This window comes from Saimiri boliviensis, chromosome 14 (genome assembly GCF_048565385.1).
Source record: "Saimiri boliviensis isolate mSaiBol1 chromosome 14, mSaiBol1.pri, whole genome shotgun sequence".
NCBI classification, from domain to species: Eukaryota; Metazoa; Chordata; class Mammalia; order Primates; family Cebidae; genus Saimiri; species Saimiri boliviensis.
Genome location: NC_133462.1, coordinates 89,442,325 through 89,465,375, shown reverse-complemented (window position 1 = coordinate 89,465,375; position 23,051 = coordinate 89,442,325). Strand labels below are relative to the sequence as shown.

The 23,051-nt window shown below is 41.5% G+C and overlaps 1 protein-coding gene across 4 annotated transcripts in view; it reads left to right on the top strand.

Annotated features, from left to right (window-relative positions):
* The window catches only part of PLD5 (phospholipase D family member 5), a 369,722-nt gene that overhangs the window by 198,713 nt on the left and 147,958 nt on the right, over window positions 1-23,051 (top strand). For 3 of the 4 annotated variants that reach the window (XM_074385400.1, XM_003935333.4, XM_074385401.1), the window contains one exon: window positions 792-960. The exons of the other annotated variant lie outside the window; for it this stretch is intronic. In XM_074385400.1, coding sequence (XP_074241501.1) covers window positions 792-960 — 169 coding nt within the window. The remainder of the gene's footprint in view (window positions 1-791; window positions 961-23,051) is intronic. 4 annotated transcript variants of the gene reach the window in all.

Below are 23,051 nucleotides of genomic sequence, written 5' to 3'. Positions count from 1 at the left end.
TTCATAAAGCTGGAAAAAAATAGTCCATTCCTTTGGTCAGAAGTTATCTGTCACCTAACTCAGAAGTGAAAAAAAATGCAGCCAAGGAAAGGTACGGCAACACAATGGATATATGGCCAATATAACAAAAAGAGAAAAACAAACAGAATATTGCTGATTGCAGCTTATTTAGGACTTGATTATACTATAATTTTACCCTTTTCTTGTCTCTGATTTTAATAAAGCCCTGCAACAAGCAGGTGTTATGATTTTCTTCTCGGTGTCACTTTACACCATAGACTAGGTAGCATCCGTGGACACTAGGCAATAATAACTGCATTTATTGAGTTCTAACATATGCCCTGCATTGTGTTAGAAACTGGAGATATGTAAAACTCAATTTACAGTCTCAAATAGCTCACAGAGTAGTATCTTATATAGGAACTGAATTGCTTCCAGGAAAAAAAAATAAAGGAATATATTACTAGATGAGGATGCTTCTGTAGGAAGCTCACAATTTTTTTTCCAGGCAAGATTGAAACTGAACATTAGAGACATACTCCGTGATTTTCTGAAATATAAATTCAGTGCTCACTATGAAAAAATAGGCCATAAACTCTCAAAACACAATAGATTAGTGGGGGTTAAATGTAAGAGGACTTTTGTGGGGAAAAAATGCAAATTATGAGAAGAGAATACATTCAGAATGAGTAAAGAGTAATTTTTAGATGTCTGCTGTATGCATGTGTAAAGATCTGTGGCTTCAAATTTGACTAGATTTTGTTTGTTTGTTTTTCAAAATCTTTTCTAAGAATTGCCCTGGTGGAAAATATTCCTGAAGGCCTTAACTATTCAGAAAATGCACCATTTCACTTATCACTTTTCCAAGGCTGGATGAATTTACTCAACATGGCCAAAAAGTCTGTTGACATAGTGTCTTCCCATTGGGATCTCAACCACACTCATCCATCAGCCTGTCAGGTAAGCTGCATCTTCTGTGTGTGTGATAATTTTACTTATGTGCATTTGACACTCTTTGCTGGTCTGGTCCTCCACTCCTCAAACTCGAGCTCATTTCTTTTAGTCTACCCACACCCCAAGTACATGTACATCAATGCATTTATGTGGCTGTGCTGTTGTTAACCATATGTCACTCAGCGCCTACTAGAATGCCAGGTTTGCAGGGACAAAATCGTGTTTCATCTTTGCCTACGATCGGCTCTTCAGAATGGCTGTGTCGTACAACTTCGGGGCTGCTATTTACATGATAATCTCTGTCAACGGCATGGTCCAGAATTCTGCTTTGCATAAACTGCTTGTTTACAGTTCTAATTCTGTAACTGCTTGCTGTGGCATTTATTCGTTTGTATAGTTTGTATTATAATCTACCTTTCAAGTTATAATTCACCCACAGCCAAATGTTTTAATAATAGAGTGAAATTTCCCAGGTTAGTTATTTTTTCTCAACTGTTCTATTTGGGTGAATGGAAAAAAGAAATTAGCTTATTTCTTTTAAAAAATAATAATAATAATAATAATAAGGCTTAGGAGAACTACCTCTAGAAAACTGACTTAATGATCTAAATAATTTCTGAATAAAAGTTCTGGGTGTAAGAAAATGGTGCTGATGGGCCGGGCGCGGTGGCTCATGCCTGTAATCCCAGCACTTTAGGAGGCTGAGGTGGGTGGATCACGAGGTCGAGAGATTGAGACCATCCTGGTCAACATAGTGAAACCCTGTCTCTACTAAAAATACAAAAAATCAGCTGGGCATGGTGGCGCGTGCCTGGAATCCCAGCTACTCAGGAGGCTGAGGCAGGATAATTGCTTGAACCCAGGAGGCGGAGGTTGCAGTGAGCCAAGATCGCGCCATTGCACTCCAGCCTGGGTAACAAGAGCGAAACTCCATCTCAAAAAAAAAAAAAAAGAAAAAAGAAAAAAGAAAATGGTGCTGATGATTTTAGTATGTTTTTCTTTATATTGGTACAACTGTGATAGTTTACATTAGGCTACCCTATCTAAATGTATAGCCACTGGCCTACACTTACTTGTCATATATAAGTCAAGGGTAAAATAAGTTTTGTCCCCTTTTATACAGAATGTGCTGGCATTAAGCTTATAATCGTGATCTCACTGGTACTTTGAAAGCTATTGATTCTATTCAGTTATACTATGTTAAAGTCAAAAGTTGCTGGAAAATAAAAGCAAACAAAAAACGCAAAGGCCATAACTAGTGAAGAATGGAATCAATTCACTAACTATATTCTATACTTTTCCCTCTCTGCTGAAGTTTAAATAAGTGTTTCAGGATTTATCACTGCATAGTATCTCCTAAAATATAGTGGTTTAAAAACAGTATTTATTTATTCATGATTCTGGGCAGGGTTTGGCAGAGAGAACTCATCTCTGATCCATATGGTGTTGGCTGGGTGGCTTAGCTAGGGTTGGAGAATCCTGGACAGCTTTCCTCACGTGTCTGGTATCTCAGCTGTAGTGATTGGAACATCTGGGTTGGCTGCAGTCTGTCTGCGTGTTCTCCCATCATTCAGCAAACAGTCCTGAATATGGAATCCTGAACATGGTGGTTGGAAACAATCCAACCACCTCTTTATATGGTGGTTGGATCCTCAGCGGGCAGAGGGCTCTGGAATCCTAAAATGTTGCTCCCAATCTATTCTAATGGTACAAGCACATCTCAAGTCCGGGATGGGAGGAGCAACATCCAAGTGCAGGAATGAGGATGACTGTGGCCATCTGTGAAAATAACATACCACAGCCCACTCTGTGGCTGTAGCCATTCCTATCTCTTCTGCATGTAAAACACATTCACCTCATTCCTCAAAATGTGAATTCTACTACATCAAGGGCTCTGGAGGGAAGCCAGAGATCGCCTCCAATACCCCGTCCACTCTTTGGCTGGATCTACAAATCAAATTGATACCAGGCAGATTGACAGGAGTAAATTTTATTAGTTTTACTCGTACATGTGGATCTTCACGGGAGTGAAGTCCAAAGAAGTGGCCTAAGTAAGATGTTTTTATACTTTTTAGATGAAGAACAATAAATTTGAGAAGAAATAACAAGACAAAGGGGATCTGTGTGGGGGCAGCAAATTCCTAAGGGAGGCACTAGGAGATACAGAGACGGTATAAAACTAGTGGGAGATAGGGTTACTTCATTAAGTATATCCATCTGGGTCCACGGTGGCCCTCAGTTTTCAGTCTCTGGTGATAAGGGCTATTTTCTCGCCCTGGTACAGGGAAGATGTGCTTCTCAGAAGAATCTTTATGGTTTGCTGCATACAGGAAGAGACAGATCAGCTATCCTTTACTGAACTACAATTGTCCCAGTGTTTTCCACTTGAAATTGTCATCAGTATAGCAGTCTGACATATTTTGAGATGCCACATCCTTCAGTCTCTCAGCTCGAAATCCAGAATTTCTTTATTTGCATCAGGTCTGGATCTGAATGAGGCCCCTCACGTGGACTTCTCTTGATTTAGAAACATGTGAACTAAAAAGAATAGTTATATGCCCCCCAACACAGACTTTGAATGTAAAGTGCTAAGACAGGGGTAAGGTAACTAGAGATACTTTGGTTCAAAGGGCGCAAATGGAGAGTAGAAGATTGCCTCCTGGAGCGTGTGAGCCCGAGCAGGCATGGCTCTAGACTGGCTAGCTTGCATGTGAATGCCTGGCTGAGGCATTTTTATCTCTAAGCATTGGCTAACCCTCAGAGGGGCGGTCTCTCTTCCCAGCCAGAAAGGTGTGTGGGTGGGGGGGTGTGTGGTAGCGCGTGTGTGTGCGCGTGTGTGCATTTTTAATTGATGCATAATAGATATACATCATTTTGGGGTACATGTAATAATTCATTATTATAGATTGTAAAGATCCAATCAGTGTACTTTGGGAATCGATCACCTTAAACATTTGTCTTTTCTTTAGGCTAGAACCATTCAAATTCTTCCCTTCTTTTTTATTTTTATTTTTGGAGACAGAGTCTTGCTTCGATACCCAGGTTGGAGTGTAGTGGTGCGATCTCGGCTCACTGCAACCTCTGTCTCCTGGGTTCAAGTGATTCTCCTGCCTCAGCCTCTCAAGTAGCTGGGATTATGGGTCCATGCCACGAAGCTCAAATAAGTTTTCGTGTTTTTAGTAGAGATGAGGTGTCACCTTGTTGGCCAGGCTGGTCTCGAACTCCTGACCTCAAGTGATCCACCTGCCTTGGCCTCCCAAAGTGCTGGAATTACAGACATGAGCCACTGTGCCCAGCCCCCTTCTACTTATTTTGAAATAGACAGTAGATTATTGTAAACTGTATTCACCTACTGATCTATCTAGTGCTAGGTCTTATTTCTCCTACCAAACTGTATGTTTGTGTCTGTTAATCAAGTTCTCTTCTTCCACCTCCCACACTTCTCAGCCCAGAAAGGTTTTTTAAAATGTCAAAATGTCATAATATACAGAAAATTATATGCAGTACAGAGCCCTTTTGTTTGGCTAAGAAGGTCCATAGACACCCACCACCTGAAGTCATTTCTTACTTCAAGAATGTTATGGTGAGTAGAGACACCAACCTTTATTCCGTACATTTTATCTAAATTCTGCAGGAAAACTAAACAGTTCCTTCTTTAGTTTATCTCGTTCTTTGTAACCTTTATTATATACTGCAAAAACTTGTAATCTGCCTGAAGAATTTCAGCTGGCTTCACAAGTCCATTAGTTATATTTTCTATGTTCTACTTTATAGCAGGTGGTACTATTGCAAGCACTCTGCTGTTACATAATACAGACAGCCCTTTCTCAAGACTTCAAAAGCAATTTCCTCACTGTTCTTCCTGCCGTGAATAATAGGAGCAGAGGCCAACCTCTGCCATGACACAATCCCACATGGCTTCATTTGTTTACTTATTTATTTTTTTGAGATGGAGTTTCGCTCTGTCACCGAGGCTGGAGTGCAATGGTGTGATCTTGGCTCACTGCAACCTCCATCTCCGGGGTTCAAGTGATTCTCCTGCCTCAGCCTCCTGAGTAGCTGGGATTGCAGGAACTTCCCACCACACCTGGAGAGTTTTTGTATTTTTAGTAGAGATGGGGTTTCACCATGTTGACCAGGCTGGTCTTGACCTCCTGACCTTGTGATCCACCTGCTGTGGTCTCCCATATGACTTTAGGTTTTTATATAGTAGTTTCTGTTTCAGTTACCTAGCCACGTAACAAACCACTACAAATCATACTCTTCATTGTTTCCTACAATTCCGCAGGTTGGCTGCACTGTCCTTTTGCACCAAGTGCTGGCTGGAACCACTCACGCAGCTGCACATAGGGGCTGGACTGTCTGAAGGCTGGCCGGGTCTCATGCTCCCCAAGGGGACTCTCTTAATTCAGTAATTTAACCAAAGTTATATATAGGGCAGCTGGGTTCCAACAGGATGAAAATATAAACTATAAGACCTCTTAATGCCTGCATTCCTGGAACATTTGCCACATTCTATTAGTCAAAGCAAGGCACAAGGCCAGTCCTCAGGGGAGGGGCAGTAGCCCCCAGGAGTAGCATGCATGGGAGGAATTGTTGAAAACTGACATTGGAAACGATCTACTGGAGGTGATTTGGTAGTGTGAGCAAGCGATTTCAAGTCATCTTTCCTTAATCCTAGGAAGGTGGGTATATAGCCACTAAATGCAGCAGGAACTGCAAGCTTAGTTTGATTTGGGGAACCATGCAGTGTGCCCTGACCAGCACAGGCAACCGTGCTGTGTGAGCACAGGTTGTTAACAGCTCCCTTCCACCTCATGTGCTCCACTGAAGAGCCAGGTGTGTTAAACACACAGTAGGAAGTTTTGCATTTACATTTGGACTTGACGACCCGATTATCTCTTTTCTGCTATGCTGTGCCTTGGGAATGCTGGTAGCTTTCTTTTTCCCCTATGCTTCATTGTTTCTCTCTGACCCTACCCTAAATCCTGGTTGGCTTTCAGTATTCTAGATTGGAGCTGATTGGGCTGGGTGGGACGTCCTAGGTAATGTGCAGCATTCCCCAGGGAGGCTCAATAAGTCTGTTTGCAGTACTCAAGGGATTTGGGGGGCTGAGGCAGTAATGCGAGGCACCCTGTGGTTTGGTCAGCACTGGGGATTGGTGTGAGGTGGTTCATACGACTGGAGCGGAGGCTATGCAGGCAAAATCCACATCCCCAGGAGGGTGACTTTGCCTCCCGTCTTTAAAAGGGGCATGATCTTCCAGTGCAGTCTGAGGATTTCTGGGCCTTCCCGGCTTTTAATCTGACCTTTCTTCCTAGTCCTTCAGCTGTGAGCTAAACTCTTGCTTTTCAAAGCGTGGCCATTGGATAAGCACCAGCATCTTCATTACCTGGGAGGAAATAAGAAATGCAGGTTCCCAGAACTCACCCCAGCCCTCCTGACATCAGAAACCGTTTCAACAAAATCCTCAACTGATTCCTTTGCTCTAAAAGATCTGGAAAATGCTGAACTGAAACATTCTTCCCTCATGCTCTATGAGCCCAGCAAACTGTCCTAGTGTTCAGAGCCTCTGGTAGAAGGAAGGTCTGTGTCACGGTTCCTAAGGTTACATACGGAGGGTGATCCCACCCTCCTGTGCCTCGCTCATGGCTGAGGATAGCTGAGGTTCCAGGTCAGCTTTGCATAACATTGCAAGCATGGGTGCCTAGATACACAGTGAATAGTTGTTGAATGGCTTTTGTCAAAGATAACCAAAAATGGATACTAATTAAAGTGGTGGGGACTGATTTTGGTCAGTAATAAACCATTGCAGTAGGGAAGTAGATCCAGGATGGACTGAACTCGACCTTGATTTGTGAAGAGGTGACTGGGAGTTGAGAAGAGAATGAGGAGGTGGAAATGACGAAGGCTTGGGCAGAGTCGTGCATGGAATTAGAAATTTATTAAAGGCCGGACGTGGTGGCTCATGCCTGTAATCCCAGCGTTTTGGGAGGCTGAGGTGGGCAGATCACCTGAGATCAGGAGTTCAAAATCAGCCTGGCTAACATAGTGAAACCCTGTTTCTACTAAAAATACAAAAAAATTAGCCGGATATGGCAGTGCATGCCTGTAATCCCAGCTACTCAGGAGGCTGAGACAGGAGAATCGCTCGAATCCAGGAGAGGGAGGTTGTGGTGAGCTGAGATCACACCATTGCATTCCAGCTTGGGCAACAAGACCAAAACTCTGTCTCAAAAGAAAAAGAAAGAAAAAAAGAAAGAAAGAAAGAAAAATAAGTTTATTGAAAATTGGGAAGGAGAGGTTGGTCCATGTGAAACCCAGGAAAATTGGGACGGAGAGGTTGATCCATGTGAAACCCAGGAAAATTGGGAAGGAGAGGTTGGTCCATGTGAAACCTATCTGGGTTTGCTAACTGGCACTTACAGAAATTAGACTCCTACCCTCCCACAGAGGCTGTGAGACAGGGGCCCTATTGTTAGTTGTTGATTGGAACAAACAGCAGATAGTCAAATGTGGCAAATCATGTGTCAGCCTTGAGCTTTCTCAGGCAGGTACTTTATGGAGGAATAAGGGCCATCCTGGGGATGTGGCCTTGAGCAGGTAGACACTATGTTAGTGTTTGGTCAAGTCTTTTAAGTGGAGCTGTGAAAAAGATGGATAAAATCTGCTGTGCTGAGAATCAGCCATCAGAGACCAAGGTTGAGGCTTAGTCAAGAAGAGGGCTCAGAGAAGTCTGGGTAGAGTTTGGCCAAAGAGAGAAGCTTCGTCAATTCCATGACGTGAGAAGAAATTCAGGTAGATGCTATTGATGTGGAAAGATGATAACACTTGGGAACCTAGTTCAAGTCGCTCTCTAACAACTGGCCTGCTGCCAACAAATGGAACTTTTCAACTTACTGCTGATGACATAACTACTGTTGAACTCACAGGCAAGCTTTTAGAAGGGACCTGGTTTAGTCCAATGTCTTCTGGTAGAGTCAGACTGCTCCTGCCAAGGAGACGCCTCTTAGCTGCCTCTTATCTCCCTGATGGCACCAGACTTCTGTACTGTGTAAAACCAGTTGGTTTTCTGTAGTTTTGAGCCTAATTTTGCTTTCCCTCTTTGCAAGCGGGAGATCTGCCTTTGCAAACATGTAGGATAGAGGGGGCTTTACCTGCTTTGGGAAATAATGGATTCAAGGTGCTGTGAGACTGATCTTGTGAACAGTTCTCCCTGCACCTGCCTGTCCTTGGCCATGCCCTGTGGGGAACCAGAAACAGTCATTTTGGAGGGTTCTCACTTCAGCAAGGTAGTAGAATTTCTCCTCTTTCTCTAGTTTGTTGGTAGCCAAGTGACTGTTTCTGCAGAATGCCATGCCTTTGGTCTCCACTGGCCAAGAGCCAGGCGTGGACCTGCTCTTTAAAGAAAGAGCAAGCATGCAGAATTTTGGGTCTTCTGTTGCCTGACTGGCTGCCTTTCACCTTGCCCCATTCACCTCTCTCAACCCCTAGACCAGCATACACAACAGGCTAGCATTAAAAGGTCCAGGGGAACTTATCTAATGACCACATTTAAAGATTAATTTTAGAGGGCCAGGCATGGTGACTCACGCCTGTAATCCCAGCACTTTGGGAGGCTGATGTGGGCGGATCACCTGAGCAGGAGTTTGAGACCAGCCTGGCCAACATGGTGAAGCCCCATCTCTCCTAAAAATACAGACATTAGCTGAGCGCAGTGGTACATGCCTGTCATCCCAGCTACCCAGGCGGCTGAGGCAGGAGAATTGCTGGAACCTGGGAGGCAGAGGCTACAGTGAGCTAAGATGGAGCCACTGCACTCCAGTCTGAGTGACAGAGCGAGGCTCTGTGTCATGAAAAAAAAAAAAAAAATTAAATTTAGAGTCTGTTCCCCTCCTTTTCTCCTCACTGGGCAAGTAGGGGAATAATTGTGTAGTGATCAAGAATGGAGAAAGGAAACAGGTGCTCACGCCAACTCCTCTTTGGGTACAGTTCAGGGACCCCTGTGTCCCTTTCTTTCCACATAAAATCACCAAGTTTTACCCTAAAAGTTCAGTGCCGAAAAAAGAAGGCACTACTAACTTAAAGCTACTTCGGTTTAAATTTTTACCCGATTTTATCTTTCAAATTGAAAAGGAAATTCAGGACTACCCAACTTTTCAAACTTTGGGCAGCCAGTCTTTGGACTTGTGTGTACCCTTTTATTTTTACCAAGACCCTGTAAATTTGGGAGATGGTCACTCATTGGTTTATTGCGTGCAAACAACGACATGCTAGGAAAAATGGTTCACACCCTGATTAGTCAAGTGAGCCAAATTTAAATTTTCTTTAAAATATTTGTGTGCCAAACACTATCATTCACAAATATGTGTGATAACAAAAATTGTGTCAGGTTCACAGCTTATTTTTCATTAATTTTTTTTTAGAATAATATTTTTTATTTGGGGGACAGTAGTCAAATGTGGCATTTAGTTCTAAACCAACAGAGCCAGAAAAGTCCTAAATAGAAACATAAATGGCACATATATAAACAGGAACTAGAACTAAAACGCAGCCCAGCTGTTTATTATAATGTAGCAATAAGGAAATGCACCAGGCAACCATGTAGCCAGCAGCAAGCGGAATAGCTGAGCAGCAAGTGCACACATTTTATTGATCTGGTCTCAGGCTGAATAGCAATTTCGTGAGTGAGTGATGGTTGTTACTAACAGGAATGATGAATATGTGCTTTTTTATTTTTCATTTGCATGGAAACAGACAGGTTGATTTAAAATGTGGTTTTTGTCTGTACCTCCAAAAGGTTGCTGTTTGGGTTTCTACCCTGAAATACTCACTGTTTTTTTTCTTTTTTTCTGTTTTTTTTAATCTCCCACCTGCTGTTAATCTCTTTGTGTTCGTTTCCTTCTGTGCTAAAGGAAACTGGAGGGTTCCCTTACTCCGTATCACAGCCTGCGAAGGGCTGCTGAAGTCTATAGTTTCATGATAAATTCTAAAATATAGAATTTTATATTTTAGAATTTTATGAAAATACATGGTCAGGCAAAAGTTTTTGTTTTTCTGTCTGTCTTGATGATGAGATGCCATCCTAAAATACTGAAGTTCCTAGGAAATCTAGATTGCTAATTTATGGGACAAAATGATGGGAATTTATGAAATCAAGCCTGTTCAGAAACAGCCAGGAAATATAACTGAAAAAGGCTTAATAGAGCTATCTAATTCATTGGGGGTTCACTGTGAGGAATCAGCAAAATAATGAGCTGCAACAGTAGAATCTTAAAGAGATGTATTTATGTGAAATCAATTAGATACTAGTCTATCAGTGAGCTGTGATTGCCAACTGATGATACATCATAATTGTTTGATTTTGAGAAATTATGATTTTTTTTTTAAATTGAACGCTATTTAATAAATCACAAGCAGCAAACATAAAAGCCCCGTGATCCAAGAGGCTGTTTTTGGAAATTACAAGCCTGGATCCTACCTCTACACAGTGGCTAGCAGATCTTAGAGAGACTGCAGAAATGAGCCAGGAGTGGAGCTTAGGTTTTTTGTTTTGTTTTGTTTCTTGACCTACTTTATTAGCTATGCAACCTTGGGCAAGAGAATGAACTCTCTATGCCTCAGTTTCCTCGACAGCAAAATCAGGGTGATAACAGAACCTGTCTCATAGGTTGTTGTGAAGATTAGATTCGTTAATACATGTGAAGAGTGTAGAACAGTGTTTGACCATTTTAGCGCCTATAAAAGGTTTATGATGATCATGAATATTGTTATTCACATTCACTTATTTGTGTACACTCTGAAATTCTAGTTCAAGTTTATTCTATTAGCAGCAAGCTCTTTTTTTTTTTTTTTTGAGATGGAGTTTTGCTCTTGTCGCCCAAGCTGGAGTGCAATGGTGCAATCTCAGCTCACTGTAACCTCCGCCTCCCAGATTCAAGCGATTCTCCTGCCTCAGCCTCCAGAGTAGCTGGGACTATAGTTGCACATGCCACCATGCCTGGCTAATTTTTGTAGTTTAGTAGAGACGAGTTTCATCATGTTGGCCGTGATGTTCTTGATCTCCTGACCTAGTGATACACTTGCCTCGGCCTCCCAAAATGCTGGGAATACAGGTGTGAGCCACCGAGCCTGGCCCGCAGCAAGTGTTGATTATGGCTCTTGCACTGTGCTAGAAACTGGGATGGTTACTATGTACAATTAGACAGGGATTATAGTTTCTACAAATGTGAGACTCTGGGTAGGCAAGAAGGATTAGGCAAATGATGAAGTGTGGAATTCTTACTTTCATTTGATGTATTAATTATAAATCTTCAGGCGTGCCTGCACACACACAGTCCTACTCTCACTCATCTACTCAAGCAGTTCTCAACTGACACACCCACTGAGAAGCAGCTGCTCTGTCTTTGGAGAAGCAGGGGGGCACTTCAGCTTTGGAAAAGATCTGGAAGGACTGATCACCCACTCACCATCCAGAAAAGCCCCATTCTCAGGAATTCTGCAAGCTTAAGAAAACCTTTTTCACCTCTCCATTTGTCCTGAAACGTATGACCAATCACTATCTGGCAAAAATCATCTGCGAAGATTGTTAAATATTTGATCTTAGAACAGTGTTATTTAATAGAAAATACAACCCCAGTCTATATTTGCTGATATATATACATATATATATACATAAATACGTGTGTGTGTATATAAATATATATATATCTCCCTGTGAACAAGTGACACCTTGAATTTTGGAAACGCAGCATATTATGTGGTCTTTTCGAACCTACAGTCCCTTCTGATTTTTGTTGATTGACATTTTGTTCTATATTGAAAACCCATGTGACCTAGCAGCATTCACATGACCCTGCCATTGAGCTGCAGGAAGCTGTATCCACATGTGACTCAGGTCTCTGGGCACTGTCTGGTAGCCCACTCATTCCTTTTCTGCAACATTCTTCCTAACTGACCCGATCAATGCAGTTTAATAAACAGACAAGGGCTTTTGTTTCATCAAATTAGAAAACGTTTCCTTGTCATGTTTCACAGCCATCCTTATGATTCATTCACAAATGGTATGATTAACGTTTTCTATTACATCCACTGTACATTTTGGCCCATAATGCCTCTTGCCTGTCCTAAGGAAGCCCGCGGTCTGGTGGAGTCCTCTTCGGCCCGGCGCCTCCAGCACCTCTTACTCTCAGGTTCTACCATCCTTATCATTCTTCATCTTCCCTGGCCCTCTAGACTCACTGGTCCTCTCTTGCCCATCCCTACAGTCCTAGGCAAGTCTCCATTCCCTCTTCAGGTCTTCTGAAGGAGACTCTTTATTCACTCATCATGCACACAGTCAGCATCGACTTTGTAACACAGGGCTGTGCCTGAAACCCAGAAGAATCCTGTTTTTGACAATGTCACTCTCATGTAAAAGTCTGATAAAAGTGTCCAATAATCATGTAGCCCGAACATGAGATTTTTGATTAAAATTTCTTTTCTTAACAATTTTTTTAACCCAGGAAAACAACATCACAGCATTTCCTAGTTTTCATTTTGCCCGAAAAAAATATTGGCATAGTTGGTGGAGACTGGATCCTTTAAATAATTGAAATTCTTTGAGCCTATTGTAAGTGGCAGGTTGGGTAAGGGAGTCAGGGAAAGCAGGATATTCTGATGCAGCGTGAAAACACGCATTTCATTTTTGTTTTGATGTAGATCCTGAGGGCTTACACACATTTCTACTGTATTATGCAAACTTCCTACAGTGTAGTTCGTCTATGTTTAATAAGGACATAGGGAAAAATAAAACTGTATAAATTAATGAAAGCATAATTAGGATACATACAAATTCTCTGTTGTTATGTGGCTCAGTTTGGAATTGCTTATTTTGTTTCTGGTTAGTTCTCAGAGCTTGCTTTTATAGAAAAGGCAAACTCGCAGTGTTATTCCAGAGCCATGCGCTAATACATTTGAATGACTAATAGTTTAGTAGTCGTGGTCTCATTGAACAAACATCACAACTCCTCTAATCTTACTGGCCCCATCTATTAATTAAAGTTAATGAATTAAATATTAAAATTAATTCTGATTTATAAAATTATACCCCTCTGTAAAATGAGTATGATAATAATGCCTATCTCATTTAATTGCTTAGTGAATGCAATCAGATACTTTTTGTGAAACAATGAAGAATGGAGTTTATAAAAGGTAATCGTGGTTTTCATTTTTGTTGTTTTGGTGCAGGACATTTACTTTCAAATTTATTGGGGACTTAACTATGTAATCTTACAGCAAGAATGATATTCAACTGTCAGGATTTCAACTTACAAGAAAAGAGGTTAAGATAGAAAATTCTACACAGAATACAAATTCAAAGTGCTCTCTAGGGTGCAGGTGAGGAAAGGAGAAAGAAAAATACACCTGTTTTTCAGGTAGATTCTCACTTTTCTCTCCCAGTATGGTGGTTTTCAACTGTGGCTGCCAGTTAGAGTCACTGGGGAGATTTTTAAATATGCTGATGCCTAGGCCCATCCCAGCCCAATTAGATCAGAATATTTGGAGAGGGGCCCAGCCTTCAATACTTTTATTATTTTTATTTATTTTATTATGCTTTAAGTTCTGGGGTACATGTGCAAATCGTGCAGGTTTGTCACCCAGGTATACACGTGCCATGGTGTTTTGCTGCATCACTCACTCCGGTCATCTACATTAGGTATTTCTCCTAATGCTATCCCTCCCCTAGCCCCCTACCCCATGCTATCCCTCCCCTAGCCCCCCAGCTCCCAACAGGCCCTGGTGTGTGATATTCCCCTCCCGGTGTCCACGTGTTCTCACTGTTCAACACCCACTTAGGAGTGAGAACATGCAGTGTTTGGTTTTCTGTTCTTGTGTTAGTTTGCTGAAAATGATGGTTTCCAGATTCATCCATGTCCCTGCCAAGGATGTGAACTCATCCTTTTTTATGGCTGCATAGTATTCCATGGTGTATATGTGCCACATTTTCTTTATCCGTTCTATGATTGATGGGCATTTGGGTTGGTTCCAAGTCTTCACTGTTGTAAACAGTGCCACAATAAACATACATGTGCATGTGTCTTTATAATAGCATGATCTAAAATCCTTTGGGTACATACCCAGTAATGGGATTTCTGGGTCAAGTGATATTTCTATTTCTAGATCCTTGAGAAAGCACCACACTGTTTTCCACAATGGTTGAACTAATTTACACTCCCACCAACAGTGTAAAAGTGTTCCTATTTCTCCACATCCTCTCCAGCATCTATTGTCTCCAGATTTTTTAATGATCCCCCATTCTAACTGGCGTGAGATGGTATCTGAATGTGGTTTTGATTTTCATTTCTCTAATGACCAGTGATGATGAGCTTTTTTATATACGTTTGTTGGCTGCATAAATGTCTTTTTTTGAAAAGTGTCTGTTCATATCCTTCTCCTACTTTCAATACTTTTTAAAATGACTAGGGAACTTTACTGAGCAGCCAGGATTGAGAATCACTGCTTTAAACCATCTCAGTCTAATAAACAATGTTTGACTTTCACAGGTTCCAAGATCAGACCAGCTTGGTTCCTACCCCGGCTTGTCAACCTTATTTTGCCTGTTTCAAATTAATCCTGTTATAGTCATTGTTCCCTCAGTAGTGATGTAGATGAGTAGCAGCTTATACTTCAATATTCCACATAGTCCTGGACTCTAGGACCCGTGTAGTATTTATCCTCATGGCTTTATTGTGCAATGTGCCACTAGGAACCGAATGGAGCTCAATTATTGCTTTTCTGTTTGAAACAGTAGATTACCTTCAGGCTTCTCATCTCCAGGCTACATGTGATATAGTACCACTCCGGGTACAGTGTCACCAAGAAGACAGCATAGCCTCCTAGAAAGAGTGCCCCTTTATTTCAAAGCAGCATCTTTTCCCTGCTCCACAAAATCAACATTCAGCAAATGCTGATTTGTTAATTAGCATTCTCCCATTTTAAATGAGACAACAAAATGATTTTAAATGTGTCTATGGAACAAACATTTATCAAGGTGCTGTGCTATTTGCCGGGGATAGAAAAATAAGCAAGGATCCCTATGTCCATAGAGCTCAGAGTGTGGTAAGGGAGACAGACAAACCAAAAACCATTTATAACAATACAGAATAATAGAACAACAGTGAGGGGCGCTATTCGGAAATTGGCTCCTGCGGGATTACCTCTGCTTTTGAACTGTGCAGCAGAGCTCACAGACTCCGGTGGATTTTGGTCCTGTTTTTCCTTGGTATATTCCTACTGCTGCTTCATGTTGCCATTACCCTGTCTGTTGAGTAATCCTGATTGTGTTCTTGCTTGCTTTCCAACATATTTCTATGGGAAATCATTATTCTGATATAAACTCCTAAGCATTATCATTAGCAAGCGTTTAACCTCTATGATTCCTTTTAAATCCAATCATATGGCCATGAATAAACCATGAACCTAAGATAGTCCTCCTAATTGTTTGTATTAATTAAGATTGTCCTAGCTGAGTTTGTATGCTTGTTTATTTTTTCTCTTTACCTTCATTCATGCCTTTCCTATTTTTCTATGACCATTTTATCTTTTTGGTACTTTCATTTAAATAGAATAGATTCGATTTTTTTTCCTTATCATTAGTAATAACCTGCATGATAAAATATTTGGAAACTGAAAAAATGAGAGAGAAACCAAATCCTCCAAATGGCCACCAACAAAAAAAGTTTTTGATAATTTGGTATTTTGTACATAATTTATTTACATAGGCTCATATTATATATAAAGAATTATATCTTTTTTGTTTGTCTGTTTGTTTTTGAGATAAGGTCTGACTGTGCTTCCCAGGGTGGAGTGCAGTGGCATGATCCCAGCTCTCTGGAACGTCCACCTCCCAGATGCAAGCAATTCTCCTGCCTCAGCCTCCCAAGTAGCTGAGATTACAGGTGTGCACCGCCACACCTGGCTAGTTTCTGTATTTTCAGATGAGGTTTCACCATTTTGCCCAGGCTGGTCTCAAACTCCTGGCCTTAAGTGATCCTCTCATGTTGGCCTCCCAAAGTGCTGGGATTACAGGTGTGAGCTACTGTGCCTAGCCTAAAGAATTATTACCTTAATCTTGAACTTAACATGACAACATAAGCACCTTCCCCTTCTATTAGAAACACTGGTAAACATATTTTAATTGGCTGCATAACATACAATGTATTAGATTTACCAGGTTAAATTTATATAACTATTCCTCTCTATTTGGGCATTTAAGCATTTATTTTTCCCCCTTTTACTGAATGAGCTGCTGCAGTAAATATCTTTGTACGATTTGTGCCATTTTTTTTTTGTCCATTTGCTCAAGATAATTATCAAAAGTAAAATTTAAGGATAGGGTATCTGAAGTGCCCTGTTAAGACCATGGGATATTCAGGGAACATGTGGCAGTTCTCGAGGTGTCTCCCGGGGGGTGCTGGAATCTCTGGAGTGAGGTTTTGAAGGAATTTTCTGTTCATTCTGCGTGGAGTCCTCTTACCACTTGGCACAAGTGATAGTGGAAGCGTTGGGGCGTTTGGCACATCCTGATGTTCCTTTCTTGCCTTGGTCTCCCTTGTTTCCTCTGGAGCAAAGGAATGACACAAGGCCGTGGACATTGTTCTCTTCCAGACACTGCTGAACGGCAGCACCAAGATAATATTGTCCGCCTGCCCTCTGCAGCCAGAGTGGACGCTCGAGAAACCCCACAAGTAATTTCCAGCCACTGTAGGATTCCAGCTGCTGAGAGCCTGGTTACCAGCCTCCTCCTCCTGATATTAATCCCTTGCTATTTCCTGGTCCGTTATTGGCATGATGAGCATATTCGTCTCTCTTCCTCTGTCCCTGACAGGGATGGCTATGTTTATGCCCACAGGGTGCGTAATTGAGATCACCATCATTAAGCAAGGCCTCGATGATGAACTGTTCAGACTAATTAAATCCTGTAATGAGATGGAGCCTGTTATGATGAATGCACAGGCAGCCTGCACACCGCCACGCCAGATACTCTCCGCTAGTTTCAAGCAGATATTTCTTGTGGCTCATTGCCAAAAAAAAATGAGTGTTCTCAATCAAGGTGCTGGGTCTGTGGCACTGAACTCCAAATATGATTGATCCATCGGGACACTTGTGAAGAGATGAAGTGGCCGCTCTCTTTCTCGGTTTGGAATGAGGAATTCTGTATTTCTCCCGGCACATCCTTAGAGCTGTCTGCAGACTCTGGCCACCACTCCAATTCCTCTCTCTCTCTTAAGCTTCAAGCGTAATCAGCAGGTTCATCACTGTGTTATCTCATAAACCCTGCCTGGATTCCTTCCCATTTTTAAATATTCAAATATATATGAATATACATATGTATATATGTATATACATGCATATGTATATATGTGTATATACATGAATGTACGTGTGTGTGTGTGTGTGTGTGTGTGTGTGTGTGTGTGTATTTGAGACAAGGTCTTGCTTTGTTGCCCAGGCTGGAGAGCCGTGGCACAATCATAAGCTCACCTGTAGCTTCAACCTCCTGGGTTCAAGCAATCCTGCCTCAGCCTCTCAAGTAACTGGGACTATACATTTGTGCCGTCACACCCAGCTCATGTTTTTAAACATTTTTAGAAATGTGCCTGGTTATATTGCTCAGGCTGGTCTCTAGCTCCTAGCCTCAAGTGATCCTCCTGCCTGGCCTGACCAAATGGTTGTGATTACAGGCATGAGCCAGTATACTAGTTCTTTCCAGTTTTTTCATTGCCGTTGACACTTCCCTATTTCACGAGCCTAATTGCTCCTCCAGTCTCTAGTCCTGCCCTGTAACTGTCATTCTGCAATTTGCAGTCAGAGTTATTTTTTTAGAACAAAAATGTGATTGTGTCCTTCACTGGGTAAAGCGCCTCAGAGGGTCCACCTTGCTATCCAGATGAGATCCAAACTCTTCAACGTGTCTTAGGAGGCCCTTTGTCATGTGCCCCCGCTCATCTCTCCAGCCTCGTCGCCTGCCTGCGTTCCGGACTCTGCTGTTGTTCTCCACCTAGAACATTCTTTCTTCCCTCCTTTTCTTGGGAGAGCTTTCCCTGAGGCCTTATGCTGGGTTCTGAATGCCCTGTTATGCCTTTCCCTAGATCTGTACTTCCTCCAGCCTGGAATTTGGAACATTGGACTGATTTGCTTATCCGTCATCTACGCTTTCTCCTTGATTAACTCCAGTACTTTCAGGTCGTTGACAGAGAGGAAGCAACCAGTAAATGTGTTGAATGAATTTGCCTAAAAGTCACTTCTCTCTGTCCTAGAAGCATTTGAGAATAAAGGTTGACAGATATGCAAGGAAATAACATTCACGCTTCTATCTGTGGCAAACTTTGTATATCCTACAAACTAAAAGTTCAATAAGATATAAGTAAATAAGTAAATATAAGGAAAGTAAGTAAATAAATATCAATCTTGTAGTAAATTTAACTAATTGATTAAATAAACTTATGAATTGAGTCCAAAAAAGATTCATATATATATATATATATGAATATGAACATATATATCACATGGTCTTGCCTCTTTGGTCATCCATTTGAAAAAAAAAACCAAGGTTAGTATATCATTTCAAAAGAACGCTCTGACTTAAATTGTAAATCATGTAACTATAGCATCAAATGTTTAATATGTTCAGTCAGTTACATATCCTTTTCCATTTTGATTTAAACTTTATATGCATGTTTACACACACACACACACACACACACACATATATGTATGTATAAGTAGGATAATGGCATATCCAAGATACGCTCTTCTGCAGTTTGGTGCTTATGTTTCTCTGGGATAGATTTCTAGGTGTAGGATTCCTGGGTGGAAGAAAGCCAATATGTCAAAGTATTGTTTCCCCAAATCGCTGGCAAGAGGAAGTGTTGACACTCTTAAATGTTTTTCAGTCTCTGTGAGTAGAAAGAGAGATCTGTTTATTGCCCTGCTTTGAGCTTCCTTGATCACATAGAGCATCTCCCTGTGTCTGTTGGCCAGAGAGGCTTGCTTTTCTTAGTCAGTGCCTATTCTCATACTTTGCCTGCATTTTGTTGGGCTTTGGGCCTTTTATTATTTTTCTTTGATAGAAACAGAGTCCCACTATGTTGCCCAGGCTGGCCTCAAACTCCCGGACTCAAGTGATCCTCCCATGTGGCCTTCCAAAGCACTGGGGTTAGAGGTGTGAGCACTGCACTGGGCAAATTGTTAATACATTTTTGTAGAGTACAGCCATTATCCCTTCATCTCTCATTTGCATAGCAAATATTTATTCCAAATTTGTTTTTTTCATTAACTTTGTAGTATCTTTTACAGTTTAATTTATTTAAAAATTTTATAATTCTATGTGTCTGTATTCTCTTCTATTACTTTTACATAGCTAGCTTGTATATTCATTTCCTGTGGCTCCTGTTAACAAATGACTATAGACTTTTTGGGGTAAGAAACAGAAATTTATTTTCTTACACTCCTGGAGTTAAGAAGTCTGAAATCAGCTTTTCTGGTTCAAAACCAAGACGTCATAGGGTGATGCTCCCTCCAGCGGCTCCAGAAGCTACCAGCATTCCTTGTCTGTCCCAGTTTCTGGTGGCCTCTGGCATCCCTTGGCTTGCTGCCACACCTTCCAGCCTCCGGGCCTGCATCTTCCGATCTCTTCCTGCGCCATCGTCACAGTGCCTTTTCCTCCACTTGTGTCAGATCCCTTCTGCCCATCTCTTATAAGCATACTTGTGATTGTGTTTGGGATTATCCTCGGATAATCAAGGATAATCCCCCATCATAAGAACCTTAATTTAATAATATCTGCAAAGACCCTATTTCCAAATAAGGAAACATTAACAGATTCTGATTCAGACCCATGATCTTTGGGGAGCTATTATTTAGCCTGATAACAGCTTGATTAAGGTTTCCCCATCCCAAGGCAGTACATGTAATTGCCTAGATTTTTTTTTTTTTTTTGGAAAGTATTGGTGTGTACTAATTCTGACTGGGAACAGATTTTTATTTGTAATATAATATAGGGGTCCCTTTATATGTGCCAGATTAACCTTTTTAACTTTTCCCAACTGAATTAAAATAGTATCTTTTTATTGATAAAAATCTTGCATCTGTTCACAATAAAAAAGACTTGGAACCAACCCAAATACCCATCAATGATAGACTGGACAAAGAAAATGTAACACATACACACCATGGAATACTATGCAGCCATAAAAAAGAGTGAGTTCATGTCCTTTGCAGGGACATGGATGAAGCTGGAAACCATCATTTCATCAAATTAGCACAAGAACAGAAAACCAGACACCACATGTTCTCACTCATTAGTGGGAGTTGAACAATGAGAACACATGGACACAGGGAGGGGAACATCACACCCTAAGGCCTTGTCATGGGATGGGGGCAAGAGGAGGGAGAACATTAGGGCAAATGCCTAAAGCATGTGGGGCTTAAAAGCTAGATGAAGGTTGACAGGTGCAGCAAACCACCATGGCACATGTATCCCAGAACTTAAAGTAAAAATTAAACAAAAATACATTGTGCACACCATTTCTGGATTATTTATTAAGTTCCCTTATATATTTATACATTCCTATGCCTCCACCATATTAATATGATGAATATAATGTTATAGTATTTTTTAAATAATATTGAAGGTGTTTATGGTTATAAATTTCTCTTCCACACCTGCTGTCGGCTCCTTTCGTGGTTTTGCTCTAAGGTACCCCTGTATTCATAGCTTTCTAGAGAAGGCATACATTTACTTTTCTTCTTTGGTGTAAGGATAATCTAAGAATGAGTTTTATATTTCCAAGTAGCTGAGATTTGTTTTATACTCACAAAACATGCAAAATTACCGGCTGGGGAGATAACATGTTGAAGATGAGAGATTTAATAGAAATTCTACCTCAAGCCTAAGTATAGAAATTCTACCCAAGCCCAAGATCATTACAGTGTGCACTATAATTAAAAATTGTAGGATTCCTTGGTGTAAGTAATCAGCACATACTAAAAGTAAAAATAAGCTTTATTTAATGACAGTCTGCCAGTATCTGTGGATTTTGGAATTTCTATTTTCATTCATGTGTGAGAGTTCTGGTTGTCTTTAAGTCCCACAAAAATAACACAGTGGAGATCAATTTAAGGCACAGAGCCAGAAATACAGATAAGTTAGATGGTCTCTTGAATGCTTCATCGGTGCCAAATAGATTCTGTTAACTAAGAGGAAAAATAAATGAATTCGCCAAAAAAATACCAGCCCACCGACCAGGGGGCCTCACAAAACACACAGAGTGTTTGTTTGTATGAAAGGGAAAAATATAAACAACTTACATGACTATGTGATGACCACGAGTCTAGGTTCTAGAAATCTGGGCCATGCAGACATCACCAAACCTTCAATGGGGTAAGAGTAGAGTGGTCTCCTTGGAGAAGTGCCAGAGCTGACAGGGAAGCATTGTTGGTGTTAACTCTGTCTGCAGAAGAAACACAGAGCCCCTTGATGTGGATTTTGCCTCCTATCATGTCCCTGAGCCTCTCACCGTCCAAGCCCATACCTCTACACAGTAAATTTAAAATTTACGTAGACACTGAAATTAGCCCCTATTTTTTTTCTTTCCTCTCCTTCTCTGTCTCTTTCTCTCACCCTCCCTCTCCCCTCCTGCCTCTTTTTTCTTTTTTAATTTTTGGAGGCAGGGTCTGGCTGTGTCCCTCAGGCTGGAGTGCAGTGGCACAATCATGGCTTACTGCTTCCTCAGACTCCCAGGCTCAAGACGACCTCATCCTCCTGAGCAGCAGGGACTACAGGCATGCACCATCAGGCCTGGCTATTGTTTTTTTCACCTTTTTGTAGAGACAGGGTCCCCCTATATTGCCCAAGCTGGTCTCAAACTCCTGGGCTCGAGCGATTCTTCCACCCTGGCCTCCCAAAGCACTGGGATTACCAGGATGAGCTTGACCTCTGCCTCTTTTTCAAATAAGGAGTTAGTAACTCTCTGATGCACTCAACATATCATGCCGGAATACCTGGTTTGTGGTGAGGCTTCCTCCAGACTTTTGGACTACAGAGGAATTTAATCGCTTTTGATGCGCTCTACTTTGAGCAACTTTTATTTCTAAAAAACTTCCACTGTCTCCTCCAGCACCCTCAGGTTACAGAACAATGACTGTGGCAGCCAGCTCCTGTGCCAAACACTCCTGCCTGCTGCCAGCTGTCACCTCAGCACGGGCACACCACCTTCTTTCTCCTAGCACCCCAAAGCTTCAGCGTCTTCATCTTCAGCTTCTCTCTTTTCTTTTCTTTCTTTTTTGAGATGGAGTCTCACTCTGTGGCCCAGGATGCAGTGCAGTGGCATGAACTCAGCTCACTGTAACCTCCGCCTCCTGAGTTCCAGCGATTCTCCTGCCTCAGCCTCCCAAGTAGCTGGGATTACAGGCGCCCACCACCATCCCCAGCTAATTTTCATATTTTTAGTAGAGATGGGGTTTCCCCATGTCGACCAGGCTGGTCTCAAACTCCTGACCCCAAGTGATCTGCCCGTCTCAGCCTCCCAAAGTGCTGGGGTTACAGGTGTGAACCAACACGCCCAGCCAGCTTCTCCCTGTTCTAAGACTGGATTGCAGGAATCACTGGTCTGCCTCCACATTTCTACCATTCCCTCTTCCCAGTCACTAAACCCATTCCGTATCATTATCCACAGTCCATTCTTACCACAGTAAGATAAGACCTTGCCACTCTGGGGCCATTAAGACCAAAGCCTTATTCTCTACTTAGCTCCTGAAAGCATTTGAGTTTGTGACCCAACAGCAGAAAAACTAAAAAAATCAATGCAAAGAGACCATTTTTATCTTATGATAAGGAGATGATGGTCTATTAAAACATACAAAGGATGATAAACAGGATAATGGTGCGATCCAGTGACCTGAGACAATGCAGTGACTGTGGACCTCCTGTTACTCAGTCTGCCTGAGATTGAAACTTACTCTGAAAATTACATGCTTTTGAAAATCTTATAAAGAAAACTTTTATTTGTTTGTTTGTTTGTTTGTTGAGATGGAGTCTCGCTCTGTTGCCCAGG